General features: G+C 44.0%; 1 protein-coding gene across 1 annotated transcript in view; it reads right to left on the bottom strand.

Moving 5' to 3' along the window:
* The window catches only part of LOC126176568 (dynein beta chain, ciliary), a 790,269-nt gene that overhangs the window by 646,088 nt on the left and 119,615 nt on the right, over positions 1-24,566 (bottom strand). The window contains exons 9-10 of the mRNA XM_049923728.1: positions 20,303-20,435; positions 17,010-17,294 (exon numbers count right to left, since the gene is read on the bottom strand). Of these exons, the coding sequence (XP_049779685.1) occupies positions 17,010-17,294; positions 20,303-20,435 (418 nt within the window). The remainder of the gene's footprint in view (positions 1-17,009; positions 17,295-20,302; positions 20,436-24,566) is intronic.

The following is a 24,566-nucleotide window of genomic DNA, read 5'->3' as shown; positions in this document are numbered from 1 at the left end:
TCCGTCGAGCTCTCTCTCCCGATAATCGAATTATTTTTTCGCAAGTTTCGTTGCTCATGTGCAATACCCAATTGCCAAAAATGTGTCGTTTGAAAAGTATTCTTTTTTAACGCTTAGTTCTCTGACGTTTCTTCCAGGATCTGCGAAACTCAGTGCCGCAGAATAGCAAATTTCTGGTCCTTAGACAAGGCTCCGGCTCATTTGTTGTGCGCAGTCACTGACCATATTGGCAAAACAACAGAGAGGTCCCCCATAGGAGAACACTGGTTCTCGGGAAGGCAGTTTGGGCCTCTCTGGCTAGTCAGACACTTACGTCCTGTCTTCACGTCTGCTCGTGTTTACTTAAAGCATAAAACCATTATAAATCCTATTCATTTCAATAATCAACAGCCTCAGTTGCACCGTTTACCTCTAATTTACCCAGGTTTCAGTCGGGATAACCCAACCTTCTTCAGAATAACAGTAACTATCGTTTGTCCATAGTGGACATCGTCAAGCTAAAGCTACAAATCCATAAATTATCGTCAGACTATAAACTTATCTGGCACTGCCTCGGCCCCACTTGGCGACCGCGGTGCGGCAGCCACGAGTGCTGTACTGGAACTGAGTACAACACTAGTGGCTGCCGCATCGCGGTCGCCAAGTGGGGTCGAGACAGTGCCAGATAATTTATGGATTTGTAGCTTTAGCTTGACGATGTCCACTATGGACAAATGATAGTTACTGTTATTCTGAAGAAGGTTGGGTTATCCCGACTGAAACCTGGGTAAATTAGAGGTAAACGGTGCAACTGAGGCTGTTGATTATTAAAATTAAAATTAATATTTATACAGTTGCTGACACGGCCGCGAAATGTTGAGGATATTATAAATCCCTTTCGATACCTTCGGTGAACTGAATTTAAATTTAGTTCCCATCAGCAGTACCACGTTCCAAGTGTAAGGATATCAACCTAGGCAGATGGGGTCGATGTCTTCAAGCAGACCACATATGGCAATATGCTGACCAAGCTTTGTACCACTGCCTTCAACGGCCATCGCCGTCCATCTGCCGGCCAGTACCCATTTTTGGAACACAACCTAAGACCAGCTTAGAGATAGAAGTGATGACACTTTCTGCAGGACCTGACCATCATTTTGCGGGACAATGCTCAAGCACGTACAGTGCAAGCTGTTACTGATTTGTTCGACTGATGGGATTGCTAAGGGCTATACCACCTACTGCACTGCCCTGACTTAGGCCCTCGTGACGTCAACTCGATTTCTAAGCTGAAGGAAACACTTCACGGCATTCGCTTCAGAACTGCTACAAATTCGTCGGGCAATAGACCACGCCGCTCGAACTGTCAACACAACTGGCACTGCTAAGAGTATCCACGACTTCCACATCGCTGCCAACGGAATATACACAATGCTGGTCACTACTTTGAAGGTCAGTAAAACTTTGAAATGTATCTATTTTGTACGAGCTGTAAATAAATAGTTGCCGCTATTAAAGTTCCAACTCTTGTATTATTCTTGCTGTGTTCTTCGGTCCAAATATTGATTTGAGGCAGTTCTCTATGCGGTCTGTCCTATCAGCCTTCTTCATCTCTGCAATACTGCTGCAACATACGGTCATTATACATGCTCATTTTCATTAAAAATGGCTCTGAGCACTATGGGACTTAACTACTGAGGTCATCAGTCCCCTAGAACTTAGAACTACTTGAACCTAACTAACCTAAGGACATCACACACATCCATGCCCGAGGCAGGATGGAAACCTGCGGCGGTAGCGGTCGCGCGGTTCCAGACTGTAGTGTCTAGAACCGCTCGGCCACTCATTTTCATCAAGCCTGGGTCTTTCTCTGCAATGTTTACACCCCACACTTCCCTCCATTACCAAATGACATTGGCCAAATTGACGACCTGTTGATCTGTTGATGCTGTCATCCCACCTGACGCAGTATTTGAACAACAAAGTAGTTCGCCGGCGCCTGTAATCTGACGTGAGTCCTGTCGGCGCAGTTGCTCGTTGTCGCCAGCACGGAAGCGAGGCAGTCACCGTGTGTCGGGACCTGAGTAAGCAGCGAGACAATGGCGTATCGGTTTGTAAATCGAGTTATACGGGATGTGTTTATGCTTCTACTAAAGTTTTGTGGCAATGTGGTTGAATAGTGCGAAGAATCGGGAAAAATTATTTTTATGGAAGTGTACTGCATTAATTATTACAAAAGGGGAAGCGCTGTTGCTCACTGTGGTCATGTACAGTCGTGCTCAAAAGTATCCGAACGACCTGAACTGCATTTCGCCTGATTCGCATGCAACTGGCATAACGCGGCTGTCTAGTAGGTCCTCTAATCGTTCCTTGGTACAGTCGTTTGACTATTGAAAATGGTTCCAACATGTCACCACTAGAAAACACTGCTCTGTATCGCAGTAACTCAAGATGTAAAGTAATACCACGATGCTACAAATATCAGGCAACACCTTATCACAGATAAGACTGTCCTTAAGGCTTGCAAGCTCACATTTATTACAATAAATGAAATACCCGAAATGTTACCACTCTCATTATTACGTCAGATGGGTAATGCACGTAGTAAGTTCGTCGTATTCATGATTTCCTCTTCAAAGTAACATACAGTACTTATTATTTAACACAAAATGACATTAAAAATTTAAGTTACCCACGAGCAGCTAGTTGAGAATATGTATGAACTTCAAATGACACGACGAACCGTCTCGTTCTGCATATGGATTCAAACCCTGGTCGGGCGCACTAAGCAAAGACTTCGTGACTGACGCAAACTGACAGTCATTTCGAATTAGGCATGCAGAGAGTGATATACCTCGATGTTAGACAGTATCAGTTAGCAAATATCAACTTTAAATTACATAGCGCAAACATTTTTAACGGACGCGAATTCCTCCCCAGCATATCTTGTCCCTGTTAACGAACTACGAGAGATGTTAAATATTGCTACTTCACAAGTAACCTACATGAAAGGCCGTGAGGCAAAGCTTTGTGTTGGACAGGGATTCGAAACCAGAACCTAATCGGATTGATATCAAAGTGGAACCAACTGTGATATATCGGATTTTCTCGGCAGTAGCTAGATGTTTTAACTGAAATGACGAGACGAAACATTAATTTTTTCCTTCCCAGGACTCCAAACCGGTACCTATCGCTGTTATATTCTAGAGAAAACGAACGTTAAATATGGGTTTGTTGCACCAGCAGCGACATGTGAGCATGTTTGAACTAGAAATAATATGACGAAGAGTTCAGTGCTCACTGGGAATAGAGCCCCACACATATCGTTGTTGACTACACACAAAGAGACGTCAGTTAGCGAATTTTTCTCCACCAGCAACTCGGAATAACATCTTGAGCTTACTTACAGTGATAGTTCTGTGTCCCACTGGAGTCAAAAACGTCAGATATCGTTAATGTTGACAACGAATGAAAAAACATTAAAAAACAAAATTATTATCCACCAGCAGATAGGTGTTCTTATGCTAGAGCTTGATAATACATAATGAAATCTTTAGTGCCGGGCCAAGATTCGAACCCATTCACACGTAATATGTGGAGATGTTGAGGAATCTTCAGTTTTGAACGAACAACAAATTGTAGCCGAGCTGTATTGCCACGAATGGATCAAATTCCTCGTTAAGGGCGGTCTGAGTTGCATTCTCAAATGGTTCAAATGGCTCTGAGCACTATGGGACTCAACTGCTGTGCTCATCAGTCCCCTAGAACTTAGAAATACTTAAACCTAACTAACCTAAGGACATCACAAACACCCATGCCCGAGGCAGGATTCGAACCTGCGACCGTAGCAGCAGCGCGGCTCCGGCCTGGAGCGCCTAGAACCGCACGGCCACCGCGGCCGGCAGTTGCATTCTCAGTTCAGAACCAATTTTATCGACATACAGAATCTTAGATAAAAGATGGAAAAGTGTCATGTGACCCTACATAGCGTTTGTTTCGTCACTAGAAATAAATAACTAGTATAAGAAAGGTTACTGGTGATAGAGTTTCTACATGTCGCCACTTCAGACTTTATTATGGTTCAACCTAACGTCTACTTGGCAGAGAAGGAATATCATCTGCCGGCCGCGGTGGTCTCGCGGTTCTAGGTGCGCAGTCCGAAACCGCGCGACTGCTACGGTCGCAGGTTCGAATCCTGCCTCGGGCATGGGTGTGTGTGATGTCGTTAGGTCAGTTAGGTTTAAGTATTTCTAAGTTCTAGGGAACTGATGACCACAGCTGTTAAGTCCCATAGTGCTCAGAGCCATTTGAACCACTTTTTTTTAATATCATCCTTAAAATGTGAATTTCAGACCATTATATCTCCTTCACTTGGTGTAGTCAGAAGAGAATGGAATCTTTCTCTCCCTATCTAAAATCATCGACGGAAGGGGGAATCGAACGCAGACCATAGGTACAAGAACCTACCATCAGTCCAACAGACCACCAAACCCGCTTTTCTGGGAATCAGTTTGCTATCGTAACGCCGTTGGGCCACACTGGATGAGAATTCTGACACACAGGCTCCCTGTAGTAAATTGCAGCATGTTCAGTAAATTCATTTACTTGGTTGACCGAATCACCATGAACTAGCTGCCTCGGCTACCCAGTGCATACATTCGACGCTATTTTGTAATCACCGAAATAAAATCACGTAACTGCCACCTACACAGAACTGCCAACAGTGTAGGATGCAGAAATTTAAATAGGAAGTGTTCCTCTCCACTTGAGCTATTCTATTGCGCTATCTGTTTGTAAAAAACGTCGTGCAACACAAACGAAAAGCTGTAACTGTTTCTCTCAGAAGTCTAGACCCGGCCATTTGCATTATCTCGCAGCGCTGTGGTATGCAGAAGTTCTGGAGGATTTGTTGTTCAGCTCTGGAGCTGTTGTAACTGTGTGTCAGCTAGTAGCGTAATGGTAAGTGTCGTGCACCATAGGTAAGATGTCGCGAGTTCGAATACATTTACTGCTAAATTTTTTTAAAACGCAATTCTTCTGTCTGCTGAAGTTATCAATCTAATGGAACTTTGAACATAATTCCCTTCACTTCTCAACCCAAAATAGTCAAATGTGGAAAAAGGGCTAACTTCTGTGACATTTTGTTCTTTTCAGGTTTAATAGACAGCCAGGCAGCAGATGCATCTCGAAGCTTTTGTATTATGTATGGAGAGAGCGCATCGTACCAAAATACGTCAGAAAAGTATTTTCTACATTAGCTGCCGTGTGGTAGTGGCATTTTATTCTTCTTCAAACATTGTTTGACAGCTTTAACTCAGAACAAGTTTTCTACATGCATGTAATTAATAAACTGCATGTGCATCGTCAGACTGTTATAGATATCAGAGAATTCGCATACATCGTTGATGATTAATTTCGCTCTCATGTTAACTATTGTTTCAACAACGCTAAAGGAAACCTTACGAAAATTGTGCGCTGTATTATAAGAAATGAAATCAAACTACCCACGATAACCTTACGACGAAAGTCTGTTTTAATAAAACTGAGTATCTGTACACAAGCATGCCTCTATCGACACGAATTAGTAAAATACTACTCACTTAGATTTCGATTGGGTCTGTGTTTAATTGGTATGCTGTGTCATACTCAAGAGGTATGCACATGTGGCATTTCATAAATCTAGTTATGTATTTCTAGAAACCCAAAATTTGCTTGTCAGCAGCGGAAAGAGGCGTTACCTGTTGTGCAGCATTGTAAGATTTTCACTATTGCACTATGAGCCGAAAGTATTTTCTTGCGATTTCCTTATTGATGTTTGATCTGACTGCTTGTAGCTCTCTCACAGAAGGGGTAAAAAAGTTGAAGTTAGTGAGACTGGAACTGCGAACCATAACATACACTTGTTCACAGGTCAGCACGTTACCACAGAGCTGGCGAAGAGGTATGTGTTTTAGCTTCCTCTTACGAGATCAATAGTGCCTAGAACTGATAGACCGCTATTTAAAGGACGAGATTAGTTGAGATTTCCACCTGCAACGACTTTCCTGGGCTCAAAACCGTAAGTTTACAAATCTTTTGTTACACCTCAAGTGATAATAACTGAGGTTATTCAATGGAAATGACAGATAGAATCAAGTGAACTTTGAGGCTTAATTCCGTGCCCACAAGGAAGTAAGTCGTCCATCACAGAGTGGCCAAACATACGTTGCCTTGTTGCCAAATCTCAGTTACAGTAACAGCAGGAAGAAGACGAACCGATGTGATCCTACAGCGGGCTGGGAAGTGACCATGGCTGGTGTCTCCAAGTCGCAGCTGCTACGGCCTGGAATACGTAATGCGACTGATTCGCATTTCTGTACCTAGGTTTAGGGACTGGAGCGTTGTTACTAAAAATACTCATAATTGTCTGCAAACTAAGCATCATAAATCACTCATAGTTGTTTTTATATTTCTTTCGTAAGTGTACTCAAAACTAAGAAACTCATTCACAGGCGTTTTCGTGCCTCGCCGATAGTCGAGCACAACAAACAAATAAAAAAAGAATGCGTGTGTGTGTGTGTGAGAGAGAGAGAGAGAGAGAGAGAGAGAGAGAGAGAGAGAGAGAGAGAGAGAGGGGGGGGGGGGAGGAAGAGAGAGAGAAAATAAAGAGAGAGAGAGAGTGTGTGAAAAATTGTTGTAAAGAAATTGAATCATGGTATGTAAAGAAGTCTTTCATTCAAAATGACACGTTCAACATCATTACGAAATGTCGTATTCATGATCTATGGAACAAGAATTAATCTAATGTAATCTAATTTAATCACATCATATTGATGACTAGCCATGAAGAGTCAGGAATTACCGAAATTTTTGCCAATACCAGTAACCAAATCTAAACGTGAAAATAAAAGACGACAATTTTTGTAATAAACCGGGACTCTAATCAAGACCCTTTCGTCCCTGTTAGCTAACCACGAAAGATGTCTGATATACCTCCATTCTGAAGTAACAAAGTGTACATGCATTTAAAGATGAAGTGCATGATGTGAAGTTCTGTGACGGAGGTACCAACCCAACACGTAATCGGATTGTTAACTAAGAAAAATCAAATGTTACGTATCGGTTTTTCTTACGAGCTGCTAGGTGGATGAATCTAAAATAAGGATACAAACGTTTGTGTCTAAGCGAGAATCGAACTGCACACCTACCGTGCATCCACAAATATAGCTTAAGTATCAGTTGCTTACTCACCAACAGTAAGATGTGTGCGTGGCTGTTGATATACTTTCCGGGATGTGAGGTCGTGGTCCAAGAACTTTTCTGCTCCTTACGTTTCGTCCAGGACTGCGCTGGACTTCCTCAGAGGCGCTGCTCCGCTGAGTCTTGCCGACTGACTGGTCGGGTGTCTGAGAGCGACTTATATATTGTGAGAAAGGGGGGCGTGGTTCAGGTGACACGTGATGAGCAGTGATTATCCATAGCAAAGATAAGGTTGACTATCGATTACCACCTTGTTTACCATGGAAATAGAAAAGGAAAACAGAATATCTTTCTTGGATGTCTTAGTTATGAGACGGCCTGATAGAAGCTTGGAATACAAAGTTTTTCGGAAGGCAACACATACGGACAGATATTTACATAAAAATTCTAATCATCATCCTCAACAAAAAAGAGGTGTCATAAAAAGTCTCGTCGATCGAGCGGAACGGATATGTACACCTGAACATTTGGATGCTGAAGTGAAACATCTGAAGCAGGCTTTTGAAAAGAACGGCTACTCAAGAAAAGAGATAGATAGAATTTTGCGTCCAAGGAACAGAAACCCAAAAGATAAGAATGAACCACAACAACAGAAAAATACAGTAGTTCTCCCTTTTATTAAAAAAGTAACAGATCGGATCGGTAAGATTTTACGAAAACATGACATAAAACCGATCTTTAAGCCAACTAAGAAAATAAGTCAAGTACTACGATCTGTGAAGGATAAACGCCCTCCTCTGTCGACATGTGGTGTGTATAAAATTCCATGTACCTGTGGTAAAGTTTACATTGGTACTACCAAAAGAAGCGTAAACACGCGACTGAAAGAGCATAAAAGTCTTTGTCGACTTGGAAAAATAGAAAAGTCAGCTGTAGCGGAACATGCTCTTCAACCAGGCAACCACCAAGTGAAGTTTTCGGATACCAAAGTTTTATCTACAACGTTAAATTACTATCCACGGCTTTATAGAGAAGCTATCGAAATTTATAAACATAACGATAATTTTAATAGGAAAGAGGAGGCTATGAAACTTAGCGATATATGGACAGTGGCTCTACAAAACTGCTAACAATTTTTATCTTTGACAAGGTGGTAATCGATAGTCAACCTTATCTTTGCTATGGATAATCACTGCTCATCACGTGTCACCTGAACCACGCCCCCCTTTCTCACAATATATAAGTCGCTCTCAGACACCCGACCAGTCAGTCGGCAAGACTCAGCGGAGCAGCGCCTCTGAGGAAGTCCAGCGCAGTCCTGGGCGAAACGTAAGGAGCAGAAAAGTTCTTGGACCACGACCTCACATCCCGGAAAGTATATCAACAGCCATGTCAACCGGTCGTGAAAGCCTTCATTCTACAAGATGTGTGCGTGTTTAGAAAACATCGTTCCTGTGAAACACAACTAGCCCTTTATTCACATGAAGTGTTCAGTGCTGTTAAGGGATTTCATATCGATTCCGTATTTCTGGATTTCCGGAAGGCTTTTGACACTGTACCACACAAGGGGCTCGTAGTGAAATTGCGTGCTTATGGAATATCGCCTCAGTTATGTCACTGGATTTGTGATTTCTTGTCAGAGAGGTCACAGTTCGTAGTAATTGACGGAAAGTCATCGAGTAAAACAGAAGTGATTTCTGGCGTTCCCCAAGGTAGTATTATAGGTCCTTTGCTGTTTCTTATCTATATAAACGGTTTTGGAGACAATCTGAACAGCCGTCTTCGGTTGTTTGCAGATGACGCTGTCGTTTATCGACTAATAAAGCCATCAGAAGATCAAAACAAACTGCAAAACGATTTAAAAATATATCTGAATGATGCGAAAAGTGGCAGTTGACCATAAATAATGAAAAGTGTGAGATCATCCACATGAGTGCTAAAAGGAATCCATTCAACTTCGGTTACACGATAAATCAATCGAATCTAAAGGCCATAAATTCAACTAAATACCGAGGAATTACAATTACGAACAACTTAAATTGGAAGAAATACAGAAAATGTTGTGGGGAAGGCTAACCAAAAACTGCGTTTTATTACTTAGAAAATGTAACAGATCTACTAAGGAGACCGCTTACATTACGCTTGTCCGTCCTCTTTTAGAACACTGCTGCGCGGTGTAGGATCCTTACTAGATAGGATTAACGGAGTACATCGAAAAAATCCAAAGAAGGGCAACACATTTTGTATTATCGAGAAATAGTGGAGAGAGAGAGTCACGGACATGATGCAGGATTTGGGCTGGAAAACATTAAAACAAAGGAATTTCTCGTTGCGGCGGGATCTTTTCATTAAATTTCAATCATCAACTTTTTTCTTTCGAATGCAAAAATATTTGTTGACGCCGACGTACTTAGGTAGGAACGCATCATAATAAAATAAGGGAAATCAGTGCTCGCATGGAAACACAAAGGTGTTCGTTTTTTCGGCGCGCTCTTCGAGAATAGAATAATGGAGAATTATTGTGAAGGCGGTGTGATGAACCGTCTGCCAGGCACTTAAGTGTGTTTTACAGATTATCCATGTAGATGTAGATTATGTAAAAATTTCAGAAGACTTGCAGTTTTACTCACATCAGCAGCTGTTTAATTATTTTAAAATTATTTTTACACAGGTTATTAAAAAAAAGTATTCCAAATTTTGAGAGATGGTAGTATGGACCAAAGCAAGAGAATAATATCCAGTAAACGTATACCTTAAGAGCTATGAACACTTGTTCGTCTTCGTTACTGTGGAACACATTTCTTCTACTCCGAGGCGTTTACTATCACGAACGGCGTACAGAATACAGTAAACAACCGAGAACCCATTCCTTTGTTATTGTTCATGGATACAGCCTGCCTGTAAACATGTAATAGTGTTGTTACTTTAAGCCATATTCACAGTTCTGGATAAATGAAATGCATGCATTAGTTATATTGGAAACAATATGTGTTTCATAAGTTCGCCAAATGCTTTTACATTGCAGTTTTATTTCTGCACTTACCAGCCGAAAGGAAGCCTATTATTCAAAGGGGAAATAGCATAGTCGGGCTCGACTGTTGCTTCCATCGCCTAGACCACAACAGAAAATGATGTCGGTCATTTCCTGTGTGAATAATAGGCCTCAATTGTGCGGATAAGTGCAAAGATTAAATTATGATGTAAAAACTTTTTTCAAACTTATCAAAACACAAGGTGGTTCCATTACAACTACTTCATGCGCTGCATTTTCGCAGAACTGTGAACACAGTTTACAGTAACAACACTTGCAGATGTTTACTGTAAGATGCATCCATATAGTAGCAGGAGTAGTAGTTTATTCATCGAAAGACAATTTACATTGAATGGATTTCGTCAGAGTATATATATGTACAGTATCCTACAAATACAAGAGTGCACAGTACCCTTAACAATCTTAAATTAAAATTGCACACGCCACTTTGATTAACTACATAAAAGAAATTTTTCATCGAATACTTAGCTGAGAGTTAAATAAAAATACATAACAGTTGTAACACTTCTTTTCAAAATACTAATTCAGATCATAGCAAACATATGATTGAAAATATTATTGACATTAACTATGGCATACATAGTCATTATAGTATATGAATATAATTATTTACTACTAGGTTGTTGAAGGTGTTCGTAGTAGCTATTGCTCATTAAAAACCTCAACACTGCTTCCTTAAATGTAGACAGTTTTTTATTTCTTTTATATGTGTTGGAAGTTTGTCATACAATTTTGTACATTGTTTGTATCTGTGTAGTAGCGTTGTTTACTCTTTTGACATGGATCTCATTGCACGTTCTTGTATTATATGAATGCTGATCTGAGATGGTTTTGAAATTTTCAGTGCACCTTTCTACGTTTATGACACATTTTTGTACGTAGAGGCATAGTAAAGGTAGAACATTTAGCTGTTGAAATAGCTGATTGGAGGATATTGCTCTTGAACTGTTGGTAATTATTCTAACAACGCGTGTTTGTAGTGTGAAGATGGTTTTTAGACTTGTTGTATTATGACACCAGAAAGTGAAGCCATAAGAAACAGCAGTGTGAATGCAAGCAAAGCAGACAGATTGCTACACTGTTTACCAGACACATTACTAATTACATGTAGTGCAAAGCAATCGGAACTTAACTTGCTGGTGAGATAGTGGGTGTGGGCTGTGCAATCTAAATTTTCATGTGTATGGACACCAAAAAATTTTGAGACAGCTACTCTCTTACTAATTTATTTTGTATTCTCAGGTCCAGGTCATTTTCTGACTTTGTTTTCCTGTAAAAGATGTAATTAGTTTTTGAAATATGTAAATGACAATAACAGAGGGATCTGTCTTTTGTTTGCATTTTGTATGTCGTTCGTACTATCAAATACTTGGCAGTAGAAGATATGTGTCTGATGGTAGTAAAGATGAACAAGTGCTCATGGTTCTTAAGGTTCGCAGTTTAGAGCCCATGTTTGCTTGAAATATCTTTCCTGTTTTGGTTCATACTAAATTTTTTTTTATTATCATGTATCCTGAGAGAGACGAGTACACGGATGAGCCAAAACATTCTGACCTGTGCCCACGGCGATGATGTGTGCTGCCTGATGGCGCTTAGCACACGTGATGCGACTGGTAAATGTGAGTAGTAAATGAGCGGAGCAGAGACGAATGGGGAATCATTCCAGCGACGGATAAGTGGCGCAAATGCGGAAAAGCGCCGTCTTATGCGACTTTGACAAAAGCCAGACTGTTGTGCCCCAGTGTCTGGGAGCGAGCATCTCGGAAACGGTGAAGCTGATCGGCTGTTCGCGTGGCGCTATCGTGAGCATCTATGGAAAGTGGTTGGAGAATGCTGGAACCACGAGCAGGCGACAAGAAGTTGGACGTCGATACCCCAACACAGAACATAGGGATCGGAGCTTTGCCCGCCCACTAAAGCAGGCGGTCATTTGTGGCAAAAAATGGGTCAAATGGCTCTGAGCGCTATGGGGCAACATCTATGGTCATCAGTCCCCTAGAACTTAGAACTACTTAAACCTAACTAACATAAGGACATCACACACATCCATGCCCGAGGCAGGATTCAAACCTGCGACCGTAGCGGTCACGCGGTTGCAGAATGAAGCGCCTAGAACCGCACGGCCACACGGGCCGGCTCATTTGTGGCAGATCTGACGACAGAGTACAGTGCTGGCGCAGGCACAGGTGTTCAGCGCACAGTGTTGAGCATGGTGTTCCACAACAGGGGACCCTTACGTGTTCCTATGGCGACTCAACAACATCGTCAGTTATGATTACAGTGGGCACGAGATCATCGAGAAAGGACCGCGGATCAGTGGAGTCGTGTCGCCCGGTCGCATGAATGCCGTTTTATTCATAAATTAAGTCGATGGGCGTGTCCAGACACGCCGTCATCCAGGCGAACGACTGCTCGAAATATGCAGAGCGCCACGGACGCAGGCCGCTGGGAACGGTGGGAGCAGTGTTATGTTACGAGGAAATTCACCTGGGCTTCCATGCGACCTATTGTACACTACTTGCCATTAAAATTGCTACACCAAGAAGAAATGCAGATGATAAACGGATATTCATTGGACAAATATATTGCACTACAACTGACATGTGATTACATTCTCACGCAATTTGGTGCATAGATCCTGAGAAATCAGTACCTCTGGCCGTAATAACGGCCTTGATACGCCTGGGCATTCAGTCAAACAGAGCTTGGATGGCGTGTACAGGTACAGCTGCCCATGCAGCTTCAGCACGATACCACAGTTCATCAAGAGTAGTGACTGGCGTATTGTGACGAGCCAGTTGCTCGGCCAACATTGACCAGACGTTTTCAATTGGTGAGAGATCTGGAGAATGTGCTGGCCAGGGCAGAAAGGCCCGTACAGTTCCTGCAACGTGCGGTCGTGCATTATCCTGCTGAAATGTAGGGTATCGCAGGGATCGAATGAAGGGTAGAGACACGGGTCGTAACACATCTGAAATGTAGCGTCCACTGTTCAAAGTGCCGTCAGTGCGAACAAGAGGTGACCGTGACGTGTAACCAATGGCACCCCAAACCACCACGCCAGGTGATACATCACTATGGCGATGACGAATACACGCTTCCAATGTGCGTTCACCGCGATGTCGCCAAACACGGATGCGACCATCATGATGCTGTACACAGAACCTGGATTCATCCGAAAAAATTATGTTTTGCCAATCGTGCACCCAGGTTCGTCGTTGAGTACACCATCGCAGGCGCTCCTGTCTGTGTGGCAGTGTCAAGGAGAACCGCAGCCACGGTCTCCGAGCTGATAGTCCGTGCTGCTGCAAACGTTGTCGAACTGTTCGTGCAGATGGTTGTTGTCTTGCAAACGTCCCCATCTATTGACTCGGGGATCGAGACGTCGCTGCACGATCCGTTACAGCCATGCGGATAAGATGCCTGTCATCTCGACTGCTAGTGATACGAGGCCGTTGGGACCAGCACGGCGTTCCGTATTACCCTCCTGAACCCACCGATTCCATATTCTGCTAACAGTCATTGGATCTCGACCAACGCGAGCAGCAATGTCGCGAGACGATAAACCGCAATCGCAACAGGCTACAATCCGACCTTTATTAAAGTCGGAAACGTGAAGGTACGCATTTCTCCTCCTTACACGAGGCATCACAACAACGTTTCACCAGACAACGCCGGTCAAGTGCTGTTTGTGTATGAGAAATCGGTTGGAAACGTTCCTCATGTCAGTTGTAGGTTGTAGGTGTCGCCACCGGCGCCAACCTTGTGTGAATGCTCTGAAAAGCTAATCATTTGCATATCACAGCATCTTCTTCCTGTCGGTTAAATTTCGAGTCTGTAGCACGTTATCTTTGTGATGTAGCAATTTTAATGCCAAGTAGTGTAGCAATCGAAGGCCCTCGACAGCTGTGGACTACGTGAACATTGAAACTTCGTGGCAGATTAAAACTGTGTGCCGGACCGAGACTCTAACTCTGGACCTTTGCCTTTCGAGGGCAGGTGCTCTACCATCTGAACTACCCAAGCACGACTCACGACCCGTCCTCACAACTTTAATTCCGCCAGTACCTCGTCTCCTATCTTCCAAACTTCACAGTGAATATTGTTTGGGACAACTTGTAACCCCTTATGCTTGTTGTCTTCCCCATCAGCGATGGCATCTTCCAGCAGGATAACTGTCCATGTCACAAGGCCAGAATCGTGCTAGGAGGGCTATTCAGAAAGGAGGGAACTTTTCCGTCTGACGCTGCTAGGAGAGCGCCGATCGCGTATATTTTGTTATGTGCGTGCTCGGCAACCGGGGAGATGCCCATGGGCCTAGTGCCGTCTGCTCCTTCCCCACCTCCCATTGGGAAGATCAAGCTGCAGGGGAAACAAGACGAAGAGATCGGCATGCCACAGGGGAAAAAAGAAGTGGTCCATTCTTGGACCATACCGTTTCCAGACAGTACTAACATGCCGCAGGTACTGGAGAAGATTGCCTTCATGTTGCGGTACGGGCACTACAACGCCCACAAGCACCCCTACCTCTTCGCGCAGGGCGAAGGGAAACGGAAGCCAACGCTTCCACACAGGCCGTTCGAATTACGTGGCGGATATCGAGCAATCGTGCTCGAATTCCTCAGAAAAAAGGACCTGCAAACCATCAACACGAACCCCGTCTTCACGCCGTGCGACTGGGACTTCATCCCGGAGGACGCAGTCACTCGGTTACGGAAGGAGGTCCGCGATGGAGAGCGGAAGCTGTCAGCGGAGTTGGAGACCGTGCTAAACTACATCACGCGCGACGGAAAGAAGAGTCAAAACGTCAACTCCCACCGCCAGTACAAGCGAGGACAAACCACAACGCGAGACATCATCAACTCAACCCGCAAGGAACAAAGGGGGAACAGCTGTTGAAAGCTTAAACTCCAATACCTCGGGCCAAGGTAAAAGCCCGTCTGTAGCGTCAGCGGCAGCTCAGTCGGCATCCATCTGTGACAGCGGGAATGTTTCTGCACATCTAGTTTTTTCGATATTCGAGTTTGAAATGTGCACTGCAATCGTAAATCCCGCCAGTTGTGAGGTGCGGTCTGTGATACGGTTTTTGTTGGCAAAAAACCTAAAACTTATAGAAATTTATCGTGAACTGTGCGAAGTGCACGGAAACAACGTAATGAGTGAATGTTCCGTCCGGAAATGGTGCATTCGGTTTAAAAATGGCCGAAGCAACGTTCATGATGAAGAGAAGAGTGGACGCCCGAGCATTGTGACTAACAATCGTGTCGCTAAAGTTAATGAAACGATTCGCGAAAACCGTCGTTTCACAGTAACCGAGCTTTCACGTTCTTTTCCACAAGTTTCGCGGACTTTGTTGTTTGAAATTGTCAGTCGAAAGCTAGGCTACCACAAATTTTGTGCTCGATGAGTGCCCAAAAGCACCATAACGAACAGCGAATGGGGGCAACGTTGACATTTCTGGAGGCCTACCACAAACATGGTGATTCATTACTGCATCGAATCGTAACCAGTGATGAGACTTGGGTGAAACACGCCAGTTGCGAGACAAAATGTCCATGGAGTGTGGGCACATAAGGTCCCCCAATAAACCAAGAAAATGTTGGCAAACCTTGTCAGCACGGAAGTTGATGGCGACGGTGTTTTGGGATAGGTAAGGTGTGCTTCTTATTGATTTTCTCGAACGTGGAGCAACCATAAATTCTGCCCGGTACTGTAAAACTTTGCACAGCCTTAGCAGTTCAAAGCAAACGCCGAGGAAAGCTGACGTTCAAAATTTTGTTTTTGCTCGACAATGTCCAACCTGACAAAGTTCAAATGGCTCTGAATGCTATGGGACTTAACATGTGAGGTCATCAGTCCCCTAGAACTTAGAACTACTTAAACCTAACCAACCTAAGGAGATCACACACATCCATGCCCGAGGCAGGATTCGAACCTGCGACCGTAGCGGTCACGCGGTTCCAGACTGAAGCGCCTAGAACCGATCGGCCACAACGGCCGGCGACCTCACAAGGGGAACGGCACCAAAGAACTTAATTCGTTCAACTGGGAAATTTTCCCTCATCCGCACTACAGCCCCGATCTTGCACGAAGCGACTTCCACTTGTTTCCCAAGATGAAGAACTGGCTTGCAACGCAGCGCTTTGGTGACGACGCGGAACTCCAGGCGGGCGTGACTCGCTGGCTGAAGCCTCAGGCCGCAGAATTTTACGACGAAGCTCTTTCAAAGCTTGTCCACCGCTATGATAAGTGCCTCAATGTGTTTGGTGACTACGTGGAAAAGTAGTATGTCAGTCGCTCTTTCAGGTGTATATAATAAAATGTATTTCTTTTACTTAGTTTTTTTTAATGCCAAAACGTTCCCTACTTTCTGAAGAGCCCTCGTATAATGATGTGACGAGCATAGTAGTGAATTTTCCTTGATGGTTTGGCCATTAAATTCGGCTTATCTGATTCCGATGAAACCCCAGTGAGGCGCTATGGGGCTCCGGACGCTCAAAGCAACCGCCCGAGAAGCGTGCGACCTGTGTGTAGGTATCTGGTGTCACAAACATCTGGAAACCTATCAAGTACTCGTCGAATCCATAGCACGCATCTGATGCCACAAGCCTCTGGAAACTTATCCAGTACTTGGTCGAATACATGGCATGCCGAATCACTGCTGAATAGCGTTCCAGAGGTGGACCAACACGCTTTTAAGTAGTTGGTCATAATGTTTTGGCTCATAGCGTACAAGAAGAGCTAAACGAAAGCTGGCAGTGCACAACATGGATATGCAAGAGGAACAGCCACTGCCCACCTTGAAGACGCTCTCGAGGTTCGCGCAGTCGTCGAAGGCCTGGCAGAAGACGGCGGCGAGCCGGCGGTCCAGGTCGCAGATCCTGGCGGTGAAGCCGGCGTAGTCGCGCGTGAACGAGTCGTCCTCCGGATCGAGCGCGTCGTACGACTTGGCGCCGAACTGCACCATCAGCTCGCTGAACTCGTGGTACACGCCGCACACCTTGGCCGACAGCGTGCGCCCCTTCATTCCGCCGATCTCCACCTTCTCCAGCTTCAGGAACTCCACAACCGTGTCGAAGAAGTGCTGCGGGCACCAGAGCTCTGCTACCACATTTGTCTCACACACTGACGCCATCGCTGGACCCAAATATCAGCCTGAGGTTCAAATGGATAATTCGAAAGAACAATGGGGAAGAAACCTGCAACCAGGCACATTAATTCTGAAGGAATGATTTATTTTTCCAAAACTAGTTTGGAACCTAGGCTCATCACCAGACTACCACATATACACTATCTGATCAAATGGTTCAAATGGCTCTAAGCACTATGGGACTTAACATCTGAGGTCATCAGTCCCCTAGACTTAGAACTACTTAAACCTAATTAACCTATGGACATAACACACATCCATGCCCGAGACAGGATTCGAATCTGCGACCGTATCAGCAGCGTGGTTCCGGACTGCAGCGCCTAGAACCGCTCGGCCACAACGGCCGGCCACTAACTGATCAAAAGTACGCAGGCACCTATTAGTGGACACTAATATGGGGTGTGTCACACTGAACCTTTATGGTGGCTTGAACTCTGCTGAGGACACTTTCAGTCAGCTTTTGGAGAAACGGCAGACCAATCTTTCTCAGGCGCGAGACCAAGGTAGTGATGTCAGATGCTGAAGTCTGTACCGAAGTCGAGGTTCTAACTCATCCCAAAGATGTTCCATTGCGTTCAGCTCGACACTCTGGGCAGGCCAGTCCATTTCAGGAATGTTTTTGACCCCAAACCATTGCCTCACACATGCTGCTTTATGACAGGGTATAGCATCATGCTGATACAATCATCGTCTGTGAACTGTTCCTCCTTTGGAAGCAGTACACAGTGTTGTAAAATGTATTAATATTCTTCTGCATCTAGTAGTTTCTTACTGCGTAAGAAGGGGATCACACCCCAACCAAGTCAAACACAACCATACTGTAACACAACCTCTTCTGTGCATTGAGTACTATCTCTTATACTCATGAAGTAATAAGTGCGATCGACACGGGATGTCAAATTGATTCCATATTTTTAGATTTCCAGAAGGCTTTCAACACCGTTCCTCGCAAGCGTCTTCTAACAAAACTGCGTGCCTACAGAGTATCACCTCAGTTGTGCGTCTGGATTCGTGATTTCCTGTCAGAAAGGTCACAGTTCGTAGTAATAGACTGAGAGTCATCGAATAAAGCAGAAGTAATATCCGGCGTTCCCCAAGGAAGTATTATAGGCCCTCCATTGTTCCTGATCTATATTAACGACGTAGGAGACAATCCGAGTAACCGTCTTAGATTGTTTGCAGATGATGCTGTCATTTACCTTCTAGTAAAGTCATCAGATGATCAAAACGACTTGCAAAATGATATCTGTTTGGTGCGAAAAGTGACAGTTGACCCTGAATAAGGAAAAGTGTGAAGTTATTCACATGAGTACTAAAAGAAATCAGCTAAATTTCGATTACGCGATAAGTCACGTAAATCTGAGGGCTGTAAATTCAACTAAATACTTAGGGATTACAATTACAAATAACATAAATTGGAACGATCACATAGATAATATTGTGGGCAGAGAAAACCAAAGACTGCGATTCATTGGCAGAACACTTAGAAAGTGCAACAGGTCTACTAAAAAGACTGCTCACACCACGCTTGTCCGCCCTATTCTGGAGTATTGCTGTGCGGTGTGGGATCCGCATCAGGTGGGACTGACGAATGACATCGAAAAAGTACAAAGAAGGGCAGCTCGTTTTGTATTATAGCGAAATAGGGGAGATAATGTCACAGACATGATACGTGAATTGGAGTGGCAATCATTAAAACAAAGGCGTTTTTAGTTGCGATGGGATCTTCTCATGAAATTTCAATCGCCAGTTTTCTCCTCTGATTACGAAAACATTCTGTTGGCACCCACCTACATAGGGAGAAATGATCATCGCGTTAAAATAAGAGAAATTAGGGCTCGCACAGAAAAATTTAAGTGCTCGTTTTTCCAGCGTGCCGTTTGAGAGTGGAACGATAGAGAGACAGCTTGAAGGAGGTTCATTGAACCCTCTGACAGACACATTTTTGTGAATAGCAATCAGGTAGATGTAGATGTAGATGAGAGGTCATTTCATGCACAAAATCCTGCACCGGTAACATTTTCGCAATTATTGACGACTATGCCTCAGTATTTCTGCAGGGGATTTCCAACGACTTGTTGAGTCCATGTCACTTCAATTGCTGCAGTACGCCAGGCAAATGGATACTAGGAGGTAGCCCATGACTTTTGTCACCTTGGTTTAGTTCACTGCTGGCGCTACACCTGATGGCAGGTAACGTTCTCCAGGTATTCGCCAAACCTATACCCTTCCATCGGATTACCATAGGGTACTGCGTGATCCAGCACTTCAGATCATTCACTTGCAGTCATTCAATGGCGTCGCTCTTCACATCACCTCAAAATCGCTTAGAAATATGTGGCTTTGAGGACATGCTCGACGATTGTACCCCATTCCTAGTTACAGTCATCGTGCTAGACGGACTGAAGGTAGCATTTTGGAACTCATGAGTGACTTGTTCCGCTGATTTCATGCAACTTTTTACAACCATCCACAACCATCCTCCACGATTCTAGACGGCCCCTGGCCGTCAGTACATGAGGCCTGCCCTGTCTTGGTTCAGCTGTGGTTGTTCCTTCGCGTTTCCAATTCGCAGTCACATCATCAACAGTCGACTTTGGCGGCTTTAGAAGGGTTCAAATGACGCTGATGGATTTCTTATCCAGGTGACATCCAATGACTAGTCCACGTTTGAAGGCACTGAGCTCTCCTTTGCTGTTACTGCCTCTCTGCTGACATTACAGTGTTCCCCGTCTCTTTTATACTGGCGTTTACACCTCTCGTGGCATCTAAGGGTCAATTTCGCCCTAAATACGGGTGTCCGAGTACTTTCGATTAGTGTAGTCAGCGACGTTTTTACAGATTTGCTGTCCTATTGTGACATTCCCCTCATAATTTTATGCATGCCAAACACTTGTTAAAAAAATGTAGAATGAGAAGTGTGAAAAACGAAGTTGGCTTACCAATATCGTTTGCATTCTCTCCAAGAAGCTGTCAAAACGCTCGAACACCATTCTCGGATGGAAGGTCCACATGGTTGGTTCGCGGTCCTTGAAGTAGCCTGCCAAGTTCTCTCTGCGATCATCGAATATCTCCCTTCAAGCAGAAAAGACATTTTTCAGTAGCGAAATCAGGAATGTAGCATCTCCTTACTAGCTCTTAGTAATAACTGCACGTAGATAAATTTCATAACTGTTTAGCGAAAACCATTTCATAATGGTTCTAATGCTTTCTCTTTTTATTTTTGGCAATGCTATGGGAAATCGGTTAGTACTTCTACTTCGAGTTTTAAATTTTGTTTTTGAGCTTAGCTAGCAGTAATTTTAAACCTACTCCATCTCTCAGACATAAGCAACTGCTGTTTTAAAATTATGAACAGCCGACCAGTTGCAATGGATAAAGAATTCTTTACCTAGGTTTCAACAAATTTAAATTTGTCTTCTTCAGAAGGTGGCAATTTTACATTAGTAAGGACTAATGTACCATCGCCGTTTTTACAAATGTCGGCATAGATTCATTTGTCAAAATTAAAATATAGCCCTAGAAATAGGGTTTGTCACGTAAATATAAATTAGTACTAATTAGTACTAATATTTGTCACGTAAATATAAATTAGTACTAATTTATATTAACGTGACAAACCCTATTTCTAGGGCTATAATTTAATTTTGACAAATGGATCTATGCCGACATTTGTAAAAACGGCGATGGTACATTAGTCCTTACTAATGTAAAATTGCCACCTTCTGAAGAAGACAAATTTAAATTTGTTGAAACCTAGGTAAAGAATTCTTTATCCATTGCAACTGGTCGGCTGTTTATAATTTTATTACGTGGAACCGTTGCTGTTCTGCAGCTATGTTTAAAATACCAACTGCTGTTTGATATATTCATTCCATAGCCATATACATGATTTTTTACACCGTGTACGAACTCCAGGGATTACTTGATAAGAGGATACGGAACAGAAAAGGTCTAACGAACTTATGTCCGGAAATGCATGGTTTCCATGCTAGAGGCCATCTATTCAATGGTAAAATGCCGCGTGACGAGGGCCTCCCGTCGGGTAGACCGTTCGCCTGGTGCAAGTCTTTCGAGTTGACGCCACGTCGGCGACTTGCGTGTCGATGGGGGATGAAATGATGTTGATAAGGACAACACAATACCCAGTCCCTGAGCGGAGAAAATCTCCGACCCAGCCGAGAATCGAACCCGGGCCGTTAGGTATGACATTCCGTCGCGCTGACCACTCAGCTACCAGGGGCGTACATTTATTCAGTCATACGTTGTTACAGAGACTGCGTTCTAATTCGCACTATGTCATACACAGTTACAGTATGCGTGGTTTCCTCCTAGAGGGTGGTACTGTTCCTCATACGTCACGCCCTAGTCTCCTCTTGTGCCGTAGTAATTGGTAACGTTGTGTCCGATTCATTTCTCTTGCTGACTCACCTTGTAGTGGATGTGATACAGCGTCGTACACAGTTGTTCCGTACTCTAAACGAGAGCTTGCCGACATGGTGTTTACTTACAGGAAGGCAAATGGCAACGGGTGACAAACAGCAAAGTTGTATCAGGAGACCTGTCCCCGCCGACAACAACCACAGCTTATAATGTTTGCAAACAGTGTTTCGCCGTTTGTCTGAGACAGGCTCGGTTCAAGAAACGGGAAATCATGAAGGGCGCGCCCCAAATGTTCGGACACCAGACTTGGAGGAAAATGTGATTAACACTGTGCAAAGTGACCGCCGTGTCAGTACTAGGCAGTTGGCCCGCCAATACAGGGTAAGCTAGACGATCGTGCGCAACATTCTCTATGACAATTGTCGCTAACCTTATTACTTACAGCGTGCGCAGGCCTTACTAGCGACATACTTTCCACATCGGGAGCAGTTTTGTCACTAGTTTCTTCACCAGGTGACCACGATACCGGTATTTGTGTCATCCATCCTGCTGACAGATGAGGCCACCTTTACGAGTGGTAGTTCAGCTTTCATAACAGTAAGCAGAACCCCCATGGCATGATGACAGTGAATCATCAGCATCGATGCAGCCGGAATGTGTGAGCGGGTATGACTGGCGACCGTATTTTGGGACTAGTCTTCCTTCCACGTCGCCTAACAGGCCGGAACTATCGGCGTTTCTTGCGGGTGACTTTTCCTGCCCTGGTGGAAGAAGCGCCGTTGATGATCAGAAAGATTGTGTGGCTGCTACATGATGGTGCTCCAGCCCATTTCGCCGTTAACTTTCGGACGCTTCTCAGTCGTGTCTTCCCTGGTCAATGGATGAGGGGGTCCAGTTGCATGGCCTGCTCGTTCACCGGATCTCAACCCATGCGATTTCTGGTTATGGGGCCATCTCAAAAATATTGCGTATGCAGAGTCCATTCCAGATGTGGAGACAGTGGAGCAGCGTATTCATGCTGCCTTTGACACTGTATTAGACGGTAACAATGTATGATTGAATAAGTGGTCTCTAGCAAGGAAATCATGCATTTCCGGACATGCATTTTTAGTTCCGTATCCTCTCATCGATCAGTCCCTGGAGTTTGTACACAGTGGGAAAAGTCACCCTGTTTTTGGCAGTTGAGAAAGTTCATTTCTGCACATCTTGTAAAATTACAGCGCGATAAGACTGCGTCAGTTAAAATTAATGCTTACACAAAATATTATTACCATAGGAGTTAACCAGATGTACCCAGGTGTTACCATGTCGCATCACTGCAGTCGAAAATGAGGACTCCTGCAGTACGCAGCTGGGTTTTGAAGTGAGATGCTATCATAAATACACGTGAATTTCATGGTCATTGCACCGACTCCAGACACCTCTTTACTGGTCATCGGGGCTCAGTTCGAAGAGGTCCTCATTACTGAAAACAATTTTACTTTGGTCAGTGAGATCCCAGACCGAATACACGTCTGGAGACGCCCTGACTGTCGCCCCCCATACGGCCCACTAGCTAAGAGTGAACGCCTGGAGTGTCATTCCATTTCACAGCAGGATTAAGTTGATTGTCATCTGCGGCAACCTTGAAGCACAGCGGTACGTCGATGAAATTCTTCTGCCCGTTTTGTTGCCCTTCGTGGCAAGCCATCCTGTGCTTACATTTCAGCAAGATAATACAAACCTGCACACAGAGAGTGTTTCTACTGTCTGTCTTCGTGTTCGCCAAACCCTATCTCGGCCAACAAGGTCGCCGCGGTGGTCTCGCGGTTAAGGCGCTCAGTCCGGAACCGCGCGACTGCTACGGTCGCAGGTTCGAATCCTGCCTCGGGCATGGATGTGTGTGATGTCCTTAGGTTAGTTAGGTTTAAGTAGTTCTAAGTTCTACGGGACTGATGACCACAGACGTTAAGTCCCATAGTGCTCAGAGCCATTTGAACCAATTTTTTTTTTTTTTTTTGAACAAGGTCGCCAGAATTCTCTTGTCTCGAAATGATAAAGTGCAGTATGCACAAGAAGCTTCGTCTCCACATCGGACTCGAATTTCTCTATAGTATTACCTATTAATGACTTCAAAATGTTCAAATGTGTGTGAATTCCTAAGGTACCAAACTGCAGAGGTCATCGGTCCCTAGACTTACACACTACTTAAACTAACTTATGCTAAGGACAACACACACACACACACACACACACACACACACACACACACACACACACATGCCCGAGGGAGGACTCGAACCTCCGGCGGGAGGGGCCGCGCAATCCGTGACATGACGCCTCTATCCGCGCGGCCACTCCGCGCGGCTATTAATGACTTCTCTCCTATCGTTTACTTGAAGTAAACTTCGTAATTTTGTGACTTCCTTTTCTGTATAATTTCTTGAAAGAAGCCTGGAAATCAGTAATGTTCATCTCACCTGCAATTCAGATCTCCCTCGGTAAGGTATATTGACTTTCACGAGCTGTTCTATACCTTTCAAATGCTTTTTCTTTCGTACTTTTGTGAGTTTCGTTTTGGCACAGATTTCGTAGTTCGCGTAAGTCTTTCTTTCATTTATGCAATTAATGTTCAGATTCAATTAAACGAAGCCAGCTTTGTACACTGCTTGAGTTTAAGATTTTTCTTTCTCTTTCATTGCGCCAAGAAATTTACAGTATTTTCTTCGTCTCCGAAACCTATTACTGTCATACTTTCTTTCAGCCCGGAAATTATTCTGTGTTCGCTATGAACTTTAATTGGAACGACAATCATCATTTGAACCACATTTCGTGGAATTGTTT

Source organism: Schistocerca cancellata, chromosome 3 (genome assembly GCF_023864275.1).
Source record: "Schistocerca cancellata isolate TAMUIC-IGC-003103 chromosome 3, iqSchCanc2.1, whole genome shotgun sequence".
In the NCBI taxonomy this organism is placed as follows: domain Eukaryota; kingdom Metazoa; phylum Arthropoda; class Insecta; order Orthoptera; family Acrididae; genus Schistocerca; species Schistocerca cancellata.
This window is presented reverse-complemented; position numbering and strand designations above follow the sequence as displayed.